We start from the raw sequence: 19,349 nt of genomic DNA on the forward strand, positions 1-19,349 counted from the left end.
CTCAGTTGAAAATGCAGAAATCACCGGTCTTCTGTGTAGCTCGCGCTGGGAGTTGGAGACTGGAGCTGTTCCTATTCGGCCATCTTCGAACTTCGTTTTATTTATTTTCAAAGAAACTTGACCTTGGGTGTTCTCTAAAGACTTCGTATTCTTCTAGTTCATCGTATTTTGTTTTACTTTCATTGTTTTACCCTGATTTCTTGAAATGCTGTTCTTGGTGTGTTCTGTGGAACACTGTCCTCTTCATTTTTCTAACTCTCTGATTGCTCTTGCCCCTGCCGCCTCACACAGGTAAGTATGCCACAGAAGCTACCATTCGTCCCCTGTTTATATTTACTGCTAGCCTGGCTTTGGGTAATGATCTTTTAAGATTTCAAAATGTACTTATGATCATAGCTAGCTGGCCCTGCTGAATAACAGAATTTTTAAAAATTGTAGTTAAAATCCACATAACAAAATTTGTCCTCTTAAACATTTTTTTTTTTGAGACGGAGTCTCACTCTGTCACCCAGGCTGGAGTGCAGTGGCCGGCTCTCAGCTCACTGCAAGCTCCGCCTCCCGGGTTTACGCCATTCTCCTGCCTCAGCCTCCCAAGTAGCTGGGACTACAGGCGCCTGCCACCTTGCCTGGCTAGTTTTTTGTATTTTTTAGTAGAGACGGGGTTTCACCATGTTAGCCAGGATGGTCTCGATCTCCTGACCTCGTGATCCGCATGTCTCGGCCTCCCAAAGTGCTGGGATTACAAGCTTGAGCCACCGCGCCCGGCCCTCTTAAACATTTTCAAGTGTACAGTTCAGTGAATAACAGAAATTTTATTATGACTAAGACTTCATTAAACTGACTGAAAGTCCCTATTTTTTGAAGGAGTTTTCATTGCTCCCATTTATTCCTAATCATTTGCCAGGTCCTGTCAGTTTTACCTGGCTTTGTCTCTATTTTTACTCTGCTTCATTATTAAGGCCAGACTCAGGCTCCAGCTATCAGATTCTTACTTGTCCTTCCAGGCTTTATTCCTTTTTCTACTCAATATATCAAGTTACTTTTCTGCTAAAAATTTAGAGTGGTTTCCAGTAGCTCACAGAAAAAGTATAGAGAGTGGCACTGAAGGCCTCATAATCTAGCTGCAGCCCATCCTGAGGTTTCTCCCATTCCCTTCCTACATGCTGCTGTGGCTTAGATGACACTTTGAGGGAGTGAGCTGGGTAAGGAAGGGGACACCTGGGACCAGTTGGAGAGGGAAGGGGAAACAGCTGTCTAGCCACACGAGCTGGAATTTCGCCCTTGCACTGACAGACCCTTCATTTTTCTTTTTTTCTGAGAAACTGCAAATCTGAATTGGTATATGAAAATCTTCCGATTTAAAATAGTTGGCTATGAATTAAGATTGTGGAAGTAAGCCAGAATGGTTGCTCACGCCTATAATTTCAACACTTTGGAAGCCTGAGGTGGGAGGATGGCGTGACCCCAGGAGTTAGAGACCAGCCTGGGAAACACAAAGAGACGGAATCTCTACAAACAAAGTATTAGCTGGATGTGGTGTACCACATTTGATCGCAGCTACTCAGGAGGCTGAGGTGGGAGGATCGCTTGAGTCCAGGAGGCCGAGGCTGCACTAAGCCATGATCATGGCACTGCACTCCAGCCACTTGGGCAACAGAACGAGATCTTGTCTCAAAAAAAGAAAAAAATGTTGAAATACTCTGAACAATACGGGCTGAATGATCCAGGCCCCAGGCCACAGTTTGTGGCCTTCATTCTGTTGTAGCAGGGGTCCTGGGGATTTTCTAAGCTATGCTTAGTATGATACTACTTGCCTGGAAGTGGAACATTACATTAGAGTTTAAATAAATGTTAAAAGAAATCCAATAGAGGTTTGGGAAACTTCCACCGAAAAAAACGACTGCTTTAGAGGTTTTTCATGGTTCTTGTGAAAGGGCCAATAGGTGGATATAAAATTACATGATAATATTATCCACTTGTGCCTCAGGGAGCACAGTGAGGTTCTATTATGAGAAGCTTTGCTGAGCTGGAATTTTATTCCAGTTTTGTTTTATATTTATGTATATACGCACACCACACATATGATTGTTTTGGGGCTTACTTTACAGGTCAAATTTGTCAAGATGTCCACGATCCCGAGGCACTTTGGCCTGAAATACAAAGAGGAATCTTACATGTTTAAAGAGCTTGAGAAGGTTCGGCAGGAAACTAAAAAGGATTTTCTCCGATTCAAGCAGAAGTTGGCCTCCAAGCCGGCTGTAGATGCAAGCCCAGTCCACAGCCTCTATGCCCCCGGCGCGGCCCGCCCCGCGCGCGTTTCCTGCGCCGCAGCACAGACGTCGAGAGGGTCCCCTCCGGCTAAAGGCCCTGCGATGTCCGCGGCCGCCCTCCTGCAGGAGGTACTCGGAGGCGCGCCGTGTCCCTCGGGCCTGGGTGAGGCGGCGGCTCCAGGCAAGACCTGGTCGTTTCGCCCCCGGGACTTTTACTTGCGGAGCTCACCGTTCCTACGGCATCAGGCCCTGAAAAAGCCACCAGTCATCGCCTCGGGGTTCGGCACGGCCAGACCCGTGGTCCTGCTGCCACCGCCAGAGCCGCCCATGAAGCGTAGAGCGTGCAGGGTATTGGGGAGCTCGCGGCACGCGGCCCCCAGGCCGGTCCTCGACCTGGGCAGGGGGCGCGAGGAGAGCCAGGAGGTAGCTCCTCTCTCAGGGCCCTGCATGGCCAAAGAGAGGAAGGTCAGCTCCGTCTCCGCAGAGGATGGTTACACGGATGCCAGCAGCGCGCGGAGGAAAGTGAGGATCCGCACCCACTTCGTGAGCGACAGCCGGGCCCGCGAGGCGCGGGAAGCGGCGGAGTTAGGAGCCCAGGGAGAACAGGAGAGCTGGCTGCCCAGCGACGCGCGGGAGGCCGCCTGGCAGGCGCTGCTGCCCGCCCGCGTGATCCCCACGTCCATCGAAGAGATCATCGCCTCGCTGCAGTCCGAGGCCCAGTTGGCCTCCGACCAGACCATCAAAGAGCTCATACGGAGCATCCTTGGCCAGAACTACGATATTAGAATGGAAGTAGGTGAACCAAAACCAGAGTAATATTTCTCCCAAATGCAATTTGGGGTACATTACATATGTAAGAGTAGTTTATTATGGATACTATTTCAGTGCATAGGGTGTCATGTATTATAACACAAAAACACTGGGGTGTTATTCAACTTCTTTGCATTTTGTTTGAATTTTCCATTTGAATTTTTGAATTTTCTGTCTAGGGAGTGTATCCTCTTTTCAAAGTGAAGAAAACTGAGCGATGATCCCAAAAACTGATTTGGAGAACATTAGCTGAAGACTTCAGTAATAGGTCACTAAGCAGCCTTACCCTTCAAAGGTTTTGTGATTATTTAGTATTAAAGGAACAGGCATTTTATGTGAAAAACTCTTTTTTTCTGTTACAGTTTAATATTATTAGTAGTAAATTAAAGTAAAAGTGCATTTATATTGTAAGAAGATCAGCATATTGCAATTTATAAGAATTCTGTATTTTCAGTGAAAATCATTCTCTTGAAACATTTTAAAAAATATTTTCTAGGTCTTCCCAATCATAGAGATTTGTAAGTGCTTCTTGTGTGCCAAACTGACACACTATACATGCATTTTTGTCCCCATGACAACCCTATCAGGTCAATAGATACTAATAAAAGTCCTGTCTGACATGGAGGCCTTCTAGCTTTAGTGAAGTTAAAAAAGATTGGCACAGTGTTCTGGAGCTAATGCATGGCAGAGCTGGGATTCCACCCCAGGCAGTCTCATCCTAGACACTGAGCTGGAACCATGCCCGGGACAGCGCACTGATTCACTATGACTTGTCCTTGGTAGGAAGCTAAGCTAGATAGGGTCATATTTAAGTTTAAGGTATTTTGTCCATTATACAGGCTTTGCTGTGGCAGGGACATTGACAGCAAAAGTAGTAACAAGGGAACTTGACCCCCAAACCCAAAGAAACAAAGAAAGAAAAATATGAGACACAGTCTTTTATGAGAATGACAGAAGCAACAAGATTCTGTTACTGTTCTTGGCTGCAGCTACAAATAGCTTATTAGTACACAGAATACTGCTACTGCATTATGTCTTTAAAATTGTTTCAGCCCCAGAATACACTCTTGGCTGTGATTTAAGGAATGTGACCATAAAGGGAAGCAAAAACAGGTATGAGCAAGAGTCTCTGGTGTTGCCTTTGGCCTAATGTTTGTGGGCAGAGTATGACAAATGTTCTGAGGTGAGACTCACAGCTCCCCATTGTTACTGAACAAGATCAGGGTTGACTGCTCAGGCAATTTCAAAATGGGTATTTCTAGTTAGATTTTCTGTGAATCTAATAAGAAATCAGGGATGCCCAATGAAGAGCCTTAGCAAAGAGAAGAGAGGCCTCGGCGCCCCTTCTTCTGACATAGGCCCCATGCTCTACGGCATAGTTAAGGTACTTGACATGAAGAGGGGATGGTATTAGAAACTGGCCCAGAGGTCCCGTACAGTTGAGGAAAGTTATACCTCAGAGCAGTGTCCCATAAGAAAGATTGTATTTTGGCGGGCTCAAATGGACTTAGGGATATATGAAGAGAGACTATTAAATGAATAATGAACATTGCAGTGTATTCGGCTCTTCTACCAGAAGTGTTAATTCCTCTTGTGTATTCTTTTTTTTTTTTTTTTGACAGAGTTGTGCTCTGTCGCCCAGGCTGGAGTGAAGTGACACGGTCTCTGCTCGCTGCAACCTCCACCTCCCAGGTTCACACCATTCTCCTGCCTCAGCCTCCCAAGAAGCTGGGACTGCAGGCACCTGCCACTACGGCTGGCTAATTTTTTTGTATTTTTAGTAGAGACAGGGTTTCACTGTGTTAGCCAGGATGGTCTCGATCTCCTGACCTCGTGATCTGCCCACCTCCGCCTCCCAAAGTGCTAGGATTACAGGCGTGAGCCACTGCGCCTGGCCCCCCTTGTGTATTCTTTTTATGGCGTTTATCCTACATATTGTTTTATGTAGGAGAGCGGCATGGGTCATGGAGCATTAGAATAAAGTGCATCTTGGACAGTATCAGGTGTCTCAGTCCCATCCCTGCCTCTCATTATCTTGATTTTTTGAGTGCAGCCTGGATTTTGTTCTTGGCTTTTAAAATTTTGACACCCCACCCCAGAACAATTCCAGAAGATAGAACTTGCATTTCTTAAAGTAAAAGTGGGTTCAGAAGTTTTATTAGGGTGAAAACGTACAATGGGGAATTTGTTGAAATGGCAGTGGGTGGTAGGTGAGAGACAGTAATAAGAATGCAAGTATGGGCCCGGCGCGGTGGCTCACGCCTGTAATCCCAGCACTTTGGGAGGCTGAGGCGGGTGGATCACCTGAGGTCAGGAGTTCAAGACCAGCTTGGCCAACATGGTGAAACCCCATCTCTACTAAAATGAAAAAATTAGCTGAGCGTGGTGGCAGGCTCCTGTAATCCCAGCTACTTGGGAGGTTGAGGCAGGAGAATCGCATGAACCTGGGAGGTGGAGGTTGCGGTGAGCCAAGATCGTGTCATTGCACTCCAGCCTGGGACACAACAGCGAGACTTTGTAAAAAAAAAAAAAAAAAAAAAAAAAAAAANTTTTATGGCGTTTATCCTACATATTGTTTTATGTAGGAGAGCGGCATGGGTCATGGAGCATTAGAATAAAGTGCATCTTGGACAGTATCAGGTGTCTCAGTCCCATCCCTGCCTCTCATTATCTTGATTTTTTGAGTGCAGCCTGGATTTTGTTCTTGGCTTTTAAAATTTTGACACCCCCACCCCAGAACAATTCCAGAAGATAGAACTTGCATTTCTTAAAGTAAAAGTGGGTTCAGAAGTTTTATTAGGGTGAAAAACGTACAATGGGGAATTTGTTGAAATGGCAGTGGGTGGTAGGTGAGAGACAGTAATAAGAATGCAAGTATGGGCCCGGCGCGGTGGCTCACGCCTGTAATCCCAGCACTTTGGGAGGCTGAGGCGGGTGGATCACCTGAGGTCAGGAGTTCAAGACCAGCTTGGCCAACATGGTGAAACCCCATCTCTACTAAAAATGAAAAAATTAGCTGAGCGTGGTGGCAGGCTCCTGTAATCCCAGCTACTTGGGAGGTTGAGGCAGGAGAATCGCATGAACCTGGGAGGTGGAGGTTGCGGTGAGCCAAGATCGTGTCATTGCACTCCAGCCTGGGACACAACAGCGAGACTTTGTAAAAAAAAAAAAAAAAAAAAAAAAAAAAAAAGAAAAAAAGCAAGTGTAAAAGGGGTATCAAAATTTGATTTGAAAAAATTCTTAAGATTAGAATAAGAATGTTTGTTTTAAATGTTTGGGGCTTATGTTAATGATGTTCTTTCCAGGAAAAACAAGGAACATGATTCTTCCCTTTAGAAATCATAACTTGCAGCCACATAGCAATCCCTAGAGGGAAGCTGAGAGGTAAAATGATCTTGGCAGGCTGGACTGTCTTTGTTGAGAACTTGTTAAAGGACATTCCACATGCAGCACTTGGAGGTCCATAGTTACATGGGCCTGGAGTTGCAAAGAATATGGAGGGTTAAACTTAGCTGTCAAATGTCAGACATCTAAACCAGGATTTCTCAACATTGGCACTCTTGACATTTTGGGCCACTTAATTTTTCATTGAGGGTGGCTGTCCTCTGAATTGTAGGATGTTTCAAGGGATCCATGGCTTCTGCACACTAGATACTAGCAGCACCTTCCAAGTCATAACAATAAAAATTGTCTCCAGATGTTGCCAGATGAGCCCTTGAGGCGGGAGCAAAATTGTGCCATCCTCTTTTATCCAATCGAGAACCAAGGTATATGCAACAGTATGCATATACCTTGGCAGTAGAAATGTTATGTATGTTTGTTTGTTTTGCTAAGACATTCAATAGTATCAGTCACAAAGATATATTCTAATTACATGAGGCTGGGATTCACAGACCACTTTCTAGATGTTAATTGGAGGATGAAGTATCCAGGTGGTCCTTGCTTCTGTCATGCATAGTTGTTTTTGATCATACAACTCAAAAGGAAAATGGCTTAATGTGACCTAGATAAGAGAGAATTCATAGTCCAAGTCTCCTATAAGCAAATAATATACAGTCTACAGAAATGTTATGTCATAAAACTTATGCTTATATTTGCCTCAGGGAAGATGAAATAGATATCCTTTTTCTCTATTCTTCCTGCTAAGTGAAACTAACTATAAACCCTGAACATTATATATAAAACAAATATCAGAAGACTCCAAAACGTGAATAGAAGACAGCACATCTAGGGACTTTGGGACACAAGGAATGACCTGGTGGTGAATTCTCTGACTTTTCTTTTTTCCTGATTTCTCCCAGACTTGTAGCTAAAGAAGCTAGTAACATACGTAGGAATGCCAATGGTTACAACTAGAAAAAGCTGCAACAAAAGCCTGCTCTTTAGCCAAAGGATCAGGAAAGGGGCAACCTAGCAAGACAAAAAGTTTTTAGACAATAACTGTGTTACTCCAGCTAAATACTGCAGAAAAAACTGTGGCCCCACTCCCACCCCACCCATCAAGCCTGGATGGGGAGCCTGTATTTCTGATATAATTTGGATATTTGTCCACACTCAAATCTTATGTCAAATTATAATCCTCAGTGCTGCAGGTGGGGCCTGGCGGGAGGTGTTTGGGCCATGGTGGGATCCCCTATGGCTTGGTGCTCTCTTTGCAATAGTGAGAGAGTTCTTGCAAGATCTGGCCATTTAAAAATGTGTGGCCCCTCCCCGCCACTCTCTCTTGCTCCTGCTTTCATCCTGTGAAGTGGCTGCTCCCGCTTTGCCTTCCACCATGATTTTTAGCTTCCTGAGGCCTCCCTAGAAGGTGATGCCAGAGCTGTGCATCCCATAGAACCTATAGAACCATGAGCCAATTAAACCTCTTTTCTTTATAAATTACCAAGTCTCTGTTTTTTTAAATTGTATTAAATATTTTATTTTTATTATTATACTTTAAGTTCTGGGATACATGCGCAGGGTTGTTACATAGGTATATAAGTTTGATGGTGGTTTGCTGCACCCATCAACCCGTCATCTGCATTAGGTATTTCTCCTAATGCTATCCCTCCCCCAGCTCCCTGCCCCACGACAGGCCCCGGTGTGTGATGTCTCTCTCCCTTGTCCATGTGTTCTCATTGTTCAACTCCCACTTATGAGAACATGTGGTGTTTGGTTTTCTGTTCCTGTGTTAGTTTGCTGAGAATGATGGTTTCCAGTTTCATCCATGTCTCTGCAAAGGACACAAACTCATCCTTTTTTTATGGCTGCATAGTATTCCATGGTGTATATGTGCCACATTTTCTTTATCCAGTCTATGACTGATGGGCATTTGGGTTGGTTCCAAGTATTTGCTATTGTGAATAGTGCTGCAATAAACATACATGTGCATGTGTCTTTATAGTAGAAGGATTTATAACCCTTTTAGGTTGTATTCCTAGGTATTTTTTTCTCTTTGTAGCATTTGTGAATGGGAGTTCATTCATGATTTGGCTCTCTGTTTGTTATTATTGGTGTATAGGAATGTTTGTGATTTTTGCACATTGGTTTTGTATCCTGAGACTTTGCTGAAGTTACTTCTCAACTTAAGGAGATTTTGGACTGAGATGATGGTATTTTCTAAATATACAGTCATGTCATTTGCAAACAGAGACAATTTGACTTCCTCACTTCCTATTTGAATACCTTTTATTTCTTTCTCTTGCCTGATTGTCCTGGTCAGAACTTCCAATACTATGTTGAGTAGGAGGGGTGAGAGAGGGCATCCTTGTCTTTTGCTAGTTTTCAAAGGGAATGCTTCCAACTTTTGCCCATTCAGTATGATATTGGCTGTGGACTTGTCATAAATAGCTCTTATTATTTTGAGATACGTTCCATCAATACCTAGTGTATAGAGAGCTTTTAGCATGAAGGACTATTGAATTTTATTGAAGGCCTTTTCTGCATGTATTGAGATAATTATGTGGTTTTTGTTGTTGGTTCTGTTTATGTGATGGATTACATTTATTGATTTGAGTATGTTGAACCAGCCTTGCATCCCAGGGATGAAGCCAACTCAATCATGGTGGATAAAATTTTGATGTGCTGCTGGACTCAGTTTGTTAATCTTTTCAAAAAACTAGTACCTGGATTCATTGATTTTTTTGAAGGGTTTTTTGTGTCTCTACCTCCTTCAGTTCTGATCTCAGCTTAGTTATTCCTTGTCTTCTGCTAGCTTTTAAGTTTGTTTGCCCTTGCTTCTCTAGTTCTTTTAACTGTGATGTTAGGGTGTAGATTTTAGATCTTTCCTGCTTTTTCTTGTGGACATGTAGTGCTATAAATTTCCCTGTAAACTGTGCTTTAGCTGTGTCCTAGAGCTCCCGGTATATTGTGTCTTTGTTCTCATTAGTTTAGAAGAACTTATTTATTTCTGCCTTCTTTTCGTTATTTACCCAGTAGTCATTCAGGAGCAGGTTGTTGAGTTTCCATGTAATTGTGCAGTTTTGAGTGAGTTTCTTAATCCTGAGTTCCAATTTGATTGCCCTGTGGTTTGAGAGACTGTTTGTTATTATTTCCATTCTTTTGCATATGCTAAGGAGTGTTTTACTTCCAATTATGTGGTCAATTTTAGAATACGTGTGATGTGGTGCTGAGAAGAATGTATATCATGTTGATTTGGGGTGGAGAGTTCTGTAGATGTCTATTAGTTTCATTTGATCCAGAGTTGAGTTCAAGTCCTGAATATCCTTGGTAATTTTTTAATCTTGTTGATGTGTCTAATATTGACAGTGACATGTTAAAGTCTCCCACTATTATTGTGTGGTCGTCTAAGTCTTTTTGTAGGTCTCTAAGAACTTGCTTTATGAATCTGGGTGCTCTTGTATTGGGTGCTTATATATTTAGAATAGTTAGCTCTTCTTGTTGCATTGATCCCTTTACCATGATGTAATGGCCTTCTTTGTCTTTTTTGATCTTTGTTGGTTTAAAGTCTGTTTTATCAGAGACTAGGATTGCAACCCTTGGTGTTTTTTTTTTTCTTTCCATTTGCTTGGTATATATTCCTCCATCCTTTTATTTTGAGCCTATAAGTGTCTTTGCACATGAAATGGGTTTTCTGAATACAGCATATTGATGGGTCTTGACTCTTTATCCATTTTGCCATTCTGTGTCTTTTAATTGGGGCATTTAGCCCATTTATATTTAAGGTTAATATTGTTATGTGTGAATTTGATCCTGTCATTGTGATCTAGATGGTTATTTTGCTGGTTAATTGATGTGGTTTCTTCATAGTGCTGATGGTCTTTACAATTTGGTATGTTTTGCAGTGGCTGGTACTGGCTTTTCCTTTCCATGTTTAGTGCTTCCTTTAGGAGCTCTTGTAAGGCAGGCCTGGTGGTGACAAAATCTCTCAGCATTTGCTTGTCTGTAGAGGATTTTATTTCTCCTTCACTTATGAAGCTTAGTTTGGCTGGATATGAAATTCTGGGTTGAAAATTTTTTCTTTAAGAATGTTGGATATTGGCCCCCACTCTCTTCTGGCTTGTAGGGTTTCTGCTGAGAGATCCACTATTAGTCTGATGGGCTTCCCTTTGTGGGTAACCCGACCTTTCTCTCTGGCTGCCCTTAACATTTTTCCCTTCATTTCAACCTTGATGAACCTGATGATTATGTGTGTTGGGGTTGCTTTTCTCAAGGCATATCTTTGTGATGTTCTCTGGATTTTCTGAATTTGAATTTTGGCCTGTCTTGCTAGGTTGGGAAATTTCTCCTGGATAACACCGTGAAGAGTGTTTTCCAACTTGGTTCCTTTCTCTCCGTCTCTTTCAGGTACACCAATCAAACGTAGATTTGGTCTTTTCACATAGTCCCATATTTCTTGGAGGCTTTGTTCTTTCCTTTTCATTCTTTTTTTCTCTAATCTTGTCTTGTTGCTTTATTTCATTAAGTTGATCTTCAATCTCTGATATCCTTTCTTCCACTTGATCAATTCGGGTATTGATACTTGCGTATGCTTCATGAAGTTCTCTTGTGTTTTTCAGCTTCATCAGGTCATTTATGCTCTTCTCTAAACTGGGTGTTCTAGTTAGGAATTCCTCTAACCTTTTTTCAATACCCTTAGCTTCCTTACTTTGGGTTAGAACATGTTCGTTCCCACTTTCTGAAGCCTACTTCTGTCAGTTGGTCAAACTCATTATTCTCCATCCAGTTTTGTTCCCTTGATGGCAAGGAATTATGATCCTTTGGAGGAGAAAAGGCATTCTGGTTTTGAAATTTCGGTCTTTTGTGCTGGTTTTTCCTCATCTTCTTGGATTTATCTGCCTTTGATCTTTGACGTTGGTGCCCTTTGCATAGGGTTTTTGTGTGGACATCCTTTTGGTTGATGTTGATGTTATTCTTTTCTGTTTGTTAATTTCCCTTCAAACAGTCAAGGCTCTCTGCTGCAGGTCTGCTGGAGTTTGCTGGAGATCCACTCCAGACCCACTTTGCCTGGGTATCACCAGTGGAGGCTACAGAACAGAAAGATTGCTGCCTTTCCTTCCTCTGGCAGCTTTGTCCCAGAGGTGCATCGGCCAGATGCCAGCTGGAGCTCTCTTGTATGAAGTGTCTGTTTACCCCTGCTTGGAGGTGTCACGCAGTCAGGAGGCACAGGGGTCAGGGACCCACTTGAGGAGGCTGTCTGTCTCTTGGCAGAGCTCGTGTGCTGTACTGGGAGATCTGCTGCTCTCCTCTCTTCAGAGCCAGCAGGAAGGAAGGTTTAAGTCTGCTCAAGCTGCGGCCACAGCTGCCCCTTCTACCAGGTGCTCTGTCCCAGAGAGATGAGAGTTTTATCTATAAGCCCCTGACTGGGGCTGCTGCCTTTTTTTCAGAGATGCCCTGCCCAGAGAGGAGGAATCTAGAGAGGCAGTCTGGCTACAGCGGAGCTGCTGTGGGCTCCTCCCAGTTCAAACTTCCAAGCGACTTTGTTTACACTTTGAGAGGAAAGCTGCCTACTCAAGACTCAGTGCCTTAGTAGGGGCGGACAACCCCCCCTCCTCACCCCTACCAACCTTGAGTGTCCCAGGTTGACTTCAGACTGCTCTGCTGGCAGCAAGAAGTTTAAGCCAGTGGATCTTAGCTTGCTGGGCTCCGTGGGGGTGAGATCCAGTGAGCAAGATCACTTGGCTCCCTGGCTTCAGCCCCCTTTCTAGGGGGGTGAATGATTCTGTCTCGCTGGTGTTCCAGGTGCCACTGGCATATGAAATAAAAACTCCTGAAGCTAGCTTGGTGTCTGCCTAAATGTCCACCTGGTTTTGTGCGTGAAACCCAAGGCCCTGGTGGTGTAGGCACCTGAGAGAATCTCTTGGTCTGCAGGTTGCGAAGACCATGGGAAAAAGGTAGTATCTGGGCTGTAGTGCAACATTCTTCATGGCAGAGTCCCTCACGGCTTCCCTTGACTAGGGGAGGGAATTTTCCAACCTCTTGCACTTCCCAGGTGAGGCAATGCCCCATCCTGCTTCAGCTGACCCTTTGTGGGCTGCATCCACTGTCTAACCAGTCCCAATGAGATGAGCTGTGTACCTCAGTTGGCAATGCAGAAATCACCAGCCTACTGCATTGATCTTGCTGGGAGCTGCAGACTGCAGCTATTCCTGTTCAGCCATCTTGCCAGCAGGTATTTCTTTATAGCAACACAAGAACAGCCTAATACAATTTCCAATATCAATGGGCTGTGGGATGGAGACAATGGAGTGTCCCCTACCCCTACCCCTTCCCAGTGGGATGGAGACAATGGAGTGTCTAGACTTTCAATACTGTCCAGAAGTAAAGAGGCCACCCTCTCCCTCTTCCCTCTGGTGTCAATGGAGGCCATGTGGAGAACAGTAATGAGACACTCCTATTCTTTCCAACTAGGATGGGATCAGCAGAGGCCTAGGGGGGAGCCAGAATTCCTAGTCCCACCATCAAGTAACAAGGAGGCCCCCATCCCTGGTGCCAGTAGAGGCTGAGCGGGAACCTAGACTTCTACCTCCACTTGGCAGTAACAGGGGAAGTGCCTCCCTGCACTGCCTCTGTTAGAGCAGTGTCAGAGAAAGCCAGCTGAAACAGAAAGTCTACGTAATAGCCAGACCCTCATAATATCCAAAATGTCCAGGTTTTAATAGAAAGTCACTCATTATGCCAATATCCAGAAACATCTCAATTTAAAAGAAAAAAAAGGCAGTTAATGGATGCCAAAGTCAAGATGACAGAGATGTTGGAATTATCTAACAAAGATTTTAAACAGTTCCTCCACCAAAACACCTCAGTGAGCAATTATGAATGTACTTAAAACAAATGGAAAAGTAGAAATTCTTAGCAGAAAAGTAGAAAGTCTCAGTAAAGAAACAAAAAATTCAAAGAAGAACCAAAGGAAATTTTAGTACTGGAAAGTATAATAACTGAAATAAAAACTCAACAAATGGGTTCATTAGCTGAATGGAGAAGACAGAGGAAAGAATCAGTGAACTTGGAGAACAATACAATATACTTGAGCTGAAAACAGAGACAGTAGACTGAGGGGAAAAAAATGACAGAGCCTTACGGACCTGTGGGACTAAAACAAAAAATATAATTTGGTGTCATCTTAGTCCTGGAAGAAAGGGAAAAAGAGGGCAGGACTGAAAAGTACAAAAGAAATAATGACTAGAAGCTTCCCAAATGTGTCAAGAGACATAAACCTACATATATTCAAGAAGATCCTGAGTGAACTCCAAACCAAAGAAATCCACACTAAAACACATAATAGTAACACTTCTGAAAACTAAAGTCAAAGAAACAAAAATTTAAAGCAGTGAGAAAGAAACAATATGTTAACCAGTAGGAGAAAATAATTTGACAGTAGATTTCTCATTGAAAACTATTGTAGTCAGAAGGAATTGACACAGCGTTTTGAAATGCTAAAAGAAAAGAACTATCTACCAGAATTCTATTTCCATTGAAATAATTTCCTAAGAATGAAGGGGAAATCAAGACATTCTCAGATGAAGTAAACTAGGATTTTTTTTCCCAGCAGTTCTACCCTAGAAGGATGACTAAAGGAAGTTCTCTAAACAGAAAAGATTAGAAAAAAGGATTCTTGGAGCACTAGGAAGAAAGAACATAATAAACAAATCTATGGCTACATGCAATAGACTTTCCTTCTCCTCTTGAGTTTTCTAGATTGTGTTTGATGATCGATGCTAGAATTATAACGCTGTCTGATGCAGTTCTAAATGTAGATAGAGGAAATATTTAAGACTATTATAGATAGAGGAGTTAAAGTGGATATAAAGGGAGGTAAGATTTTCATGTGTCACTCTAATTGGAACAATTTCCATTCCAGGAGACCATGCTACTGGTACTGGTATCATGTACTATCTAGAGAAATGATTTAAAAAGGTATAAAAAAGATATACAAAGCGATTCACTCAAAAAACAATATAGACACATCAAAATAGAATTCTAAAATATTGTTACCCATAGGAAGGCAGGTAAAGGTAGAAAGAAGTCAGGTAAAGGCATAAAGAACAAAAAGAAAACAACAACAAAAAAATAAAGTGGCAGACCTCAATCCTAAGATATCATTAACTGTAAGTGGTCTAAATGTACCAACTGAAAGGCAGAGATTGGCAGGTGGTTTAAAAATGTGACTCAATGATATATTGTCTACAAGAAATGTTTTTCCATTATGATATTGGCGGGTTGAAAATAAAGTATGAAAAATATATATTATGCATATATTAGTTGGGAGGAACCAGGAGTGGCTATATTAATACCAGATAAGGTAGACTTCAGAGCAAAGAAAATTATCAGAGACAGCTGGGTGCGGTGGCTCATGCCTGTAATCCCAGCACTTTGGGAGGCCGAGGCGGGTAGATCATCTGAAGTCAGGAGTTTGAGACCAGCCTGATCAACATGGTGAAACCCCGTCTCTACTAGAAATACAAAAATTAGCCAGGCGTAGTGGTGCATGCCTGTAATCTCAGCTACTCAGGAGACCGAGGCAGGAGAATTGCTTTAACCCAGGAGGTGGAGGTTGCAGTGAGCTGAGATCGTGCCATTGCACTCCAGCCCCTGGCAACAACAGCAAAATTCCATAAAAAAAAAAAAAAAAAAATTACCAGAGACAAAGAGGACTTTATAATACTGTAAAAGGACCAACACACCAGGAAGACAAATCACAGTTTTAGGCATGTATCTACCAAATAACAGAGCTACAAAATATGTGAAGTAAAAACTGGAAGGAGAGATAGACAAATTGAAAATTCTAGTTAAAAACGCGTAACACCCTTCTTTCAGCAATTGGTAGAAAAACTAGACAGAAGATCTCTTAGGATACAGAAGAACTCAAGGACCCTATCAGCCACTAGGCTCTAACCTACATTTTTAGAATACTTTACCCAACAACAGGAGAATACACATTTTTGTCAACTGCTCGTGGATCATATACTAAGATGGACCATATCTTGGACCATAAAATGAACCTCAATACATCTAAAAGAATTGAAACTATATAGAATGTATTCTCTGACCCTATGGAGTCAAACTAGAAATTGATAACAAAATGACAATAGGAAAATCCCCAAACACCTGGAAACTAAACAATACAATTCTGAATAATCCATGGGTCAAAGAGGAAGTCTCAGGGAAAAAAAAAAAAAAAAAAACATTGAGCTGCATTAAAAAAAAGTCAAAATTTATATACCACGGCTATAGTAATGATGAGGGGAAAATTAATGGCACTAAATGTGTGCATTAGGAAAGAGAAAAAGCATCAGATCAATTATCTAACTTTCCACCTAATGTTATAATGGCTGGTTTACTGAAATAAGTAACATGGTATCCACTTGTAAGAAAATTACATTTAAAGCCATTTGATCCAAGCAAATTTTATTACAGTTATAGAAAAAAACAGATTTCTAAAATTTAATGAAAAGGCAGAGGAAGTAGAATGATTAAAATAATTTTGAAAAAGATAAAAGTGGGAGGTATCAGTGCACTTTATGGCAAGCTTTATTATTTAGGTATAGTAATCAAGACTGTGTGATATTGGGGTGGAGGGAGAGAGAGTGGAATAAAGAACACAGAAGTGGAGCCACACAGATATGCCCAGCTGATTTGACAAAGTGCGGAAGCCAGTTAACTTCATTTCAACAACTGGTTCTGGAACTAGTAGACATCCACAGGCAAAACGACGACCACGACGACAACAACAAACAAAACAAACCAAAACCAAAAAAAAAAAGAAAAAAAACCAAAAACCATAAAACAAAACCACAAGAAAAAAACCCACCTCAATCTGTCTCATGGACTTAAATGTGAAACAATAAAACTTTCAGACAAAATTATAGAAGAAAATCTTCTAAATATCAGGCTAAGAGTCCTTAGACTTGACACTAAATGTATGATCCAAAGGACAAATTGAGGCATTGGACTTTACCCAAATTAATTTGTTGTTGCTCTGCAAAAGACCCTCTTAAGAGGATGAAAAGACAAACTGTAGACTGGGAGGAAATATTTGCAAACCACACATTCAGTAAAGGACTGGTATCTTGAATTTATAAAGAACTCTCAAAACTCAACAGTAAAATGTTCAATTAGAAAATAGACACCAGTGTGGTGGGTTATGCCTGTAGTTCTAGGTACTCATGTGGCTGAGGCAGGAGGATCTCTTGAACCAAAGAGTTTCAGGTCACAGTGAGCTGTGATCATGCCACTGCACTCCCACCTGGGCAACAGAGTAAGACTGGGTCTTGAGGAAAAAAAAGAGAAAAAAATAGGCAAAAGACATGAACAGATATTTCACAAAAGAGGATATACAAATGCCAAATAAGCACATGAAAAAATGTTCAAAATCGTTCATCATTAGGAGAATGCAAATTAAAACCACAATGACATGTCACTGCACAACTACCAGAATGCCTAAAATAATAATAATAAAAAAAGTGACAACACCAGATGCCAGCAAGGAGGCAGAGATGCTCGATTACTGATACGTTGTTGGTAGGAATATAAGATGACATGGCCACTGTGGAAAACAGTTTGGCAGTTTCTTGAAAAAGTAAGCATGCTACTACTGTGTGATCTAACAATTGCACTCCTGGGCATTTATTGTCCAGGATAGAAAATTTATGCTTGTACAAAAGTCTGAGACAAATGTTCCTAGCAGCTTTTTTCATAATAACTCCAAACTGTAAACAACTCAAATGTCCTTTGAGGGGTAAATGGATATCTAACTTAGGAAGAAAAGGAAATGAAGTATTGATACCTGCAACAACGTGGATGAATCTGCAGATGATTATGCTGAGGCAATAAAAGCCAATCTCCGAAAGTTAGATACTTTATGATTACATTTATATAATGTTCTTTTTTTTCTTTTTTCTTTTTCTTTTTATTTTTTTGAGATGGATTCTTGCTCTGCTGCCCAGGCTGGAATGCAGTGGTGTGGTCTCGGCTCGTTGCAACCTCTGCCTCCCAGGTTCAAGAGGTTTTCCTGCCTCAGCCTCCCAAGTATCTGGGACTACAGGCACTCGCCACGAGGCCCGGCTAATTTTTATATTTTTAGTAGAGACGGGATTTCGCCATGTTGGCTAGGCTGGTTTTGAACTCCTGACCTCAAGTGATCTACCCGCTTTGGCCTCCCAAAGTGCTGGGATTACAGGCGTGAGCCACTGCTCCCGGCCTATATAATATTCTTGAAATGACAAAATTTCAGGAATGGAGAACAAGTTTGTGGTTGCTGGGAATTAAAGGTGGGTGGGGGTGGGAGGGAAGTGTGTGTGACTTTAAAAGGGCAACATGAAAAATCCTTGTGGTGATGGAAACATTTTTGTATCTTGACTGCATCACTGTTGATATCCTGGTTGTGATATTGTATTACAGTTTTGCACAATAGTACCGTTGGCAAAAGCTGGTAAGGAGATCTCTGTATTTTTTTTACAACTGAATATAAATCTACGGTCATCTCAAAATAAAAACTTTAATTAAAGATGTTAGCAGATTCTTTATAAAAGCATGTGCCTCTTTTTATAAGTTATAAGAAGATACATATGAAAATAATATATTCTCTTTAAACCCCCAATTCCCCAGACTAACCAATACTTATTGTTGTTTATCCTACACTTCTGAATTCTTAGTACAAATGTGTGTGTACATACATACATACAAATACATTTTCTTTGTAAAATAAGAACATGCTATACATATTATTCTGCAACTAACTTTTTGATACATATCAAAGAACATACATTGCCATGTATAACTTATGATGTATTTTTTTAAAGAGCTGCATATTGCAGAATTCATAGTATTTAAATGTTTTCTGGCCCTTTGCTTTTCAAATTTCATCTTTTCCTATCTTAGGAACACATTTTTGCTCATTGAAGGTATAAATCAAATAACCTACAAGGATTTGGGCAGAAAAAAGCAATCTGTGTTGTTTGAATGACACCAGTACAATTGGAAGGGACTCATTTGGGCAAATCATTTCTACTCAAAATTACAGACACTTTTATTACACTTTTCTCTTAACATTCCCTTCATGCAGCTCTTTTTTCATCCTCACAGATGTAACAGCTTATACTAGTACAAATTATGTAATAATCAGAAGTTTCCTTCTATTGCCAAATTAATTCACAGTTTTTTTCTGTGTAAATGTAAAAGTTCTCACATAACATTTGGATGCTTTCAGTAAATGCAAATGCTATGTATTTAATTTTTATTCATTTTTAAAAAATGGAAAGTGACTGGGTGAGGTGGCTCATGCCTATAATCCCGGCACTTTGGGAGGTCGAGGATGGAGGATCACTGGAGCTCAGTAGTTTGAGATCACCCTGGGCAACATGGTGAAATTTGTCTCTACAAGAAGTACAAAAAAAAAAAAAATTAGCCAGGCATGGTGGTGTGCACCTGTAATCTCAGGTACTCGGGAGGTTGAGGCAGGAGAATTGCTTAAACCCAGGAGGTGGAGGTTGTAGTGAGCTGATATTGCATCACTGCACTCCAGCCTCGGTGACAGAGTGAGACCCTGTCTCAAAAAAAAAAAAAAAAAAAAAAAAAAAAAAAAAGAAAAGAAAAGAAAGATATATATAGAGAGATATATAGAGATATATAAATATATAGAGATACACAGATATATGTAGATATCTATAGTTATATATATGTCTCTTTTCTATAATAATATATACTAGGTCTAATATATATATATGTATAAGGTCTAAAGGAAAATACCTATTTCTTTAGATGGTTTGATTGTAACAAGGATTTCGAATCAAGCTAGAAGTTGTTTCTTCAAAATAAACTATTCTTTTCGGA

At 41.3% G+C, this 19,349-nt stretch overlaps 1 protein-coding gene across 1 annotated transcript in view; it reads left to right on the top strand.

Annotated features, from left to right (window-relative positions):
• TTC6 (tetratricopeptide repeat domain 6) overlaps positions 1 to 19,349 on the top strand; it is a 225,026-nt gene that overhangs the window by 22,738 nt on the left and 182,939 nt on the right. The window contains 1 exon segment of the mRNA XM_017895392.1: positions 2,109 to 3,062. Within this exon segment, the coding sequence (XP_017750881.1) occupies positions 2,109 to 3,062 (954 nt within the window).

This window comes from Rhinopithecus bieti, unplaced genomic scaffold, assembly GCF_001698545.2.
Source record: "Rhinopithecus bieti isolate Rb0 unplaced genomic scaffold, ASM169854v2 scaffold_1306, whole genome shotgun sequence".
Taxonomy (NCBI): domain Eukaryota; kingdom Metazoa; phylum Chordata; class Mammalia; order Primates; family Cercopithecidae; genus Rhinopithecus; species Rhinopithecus bieti.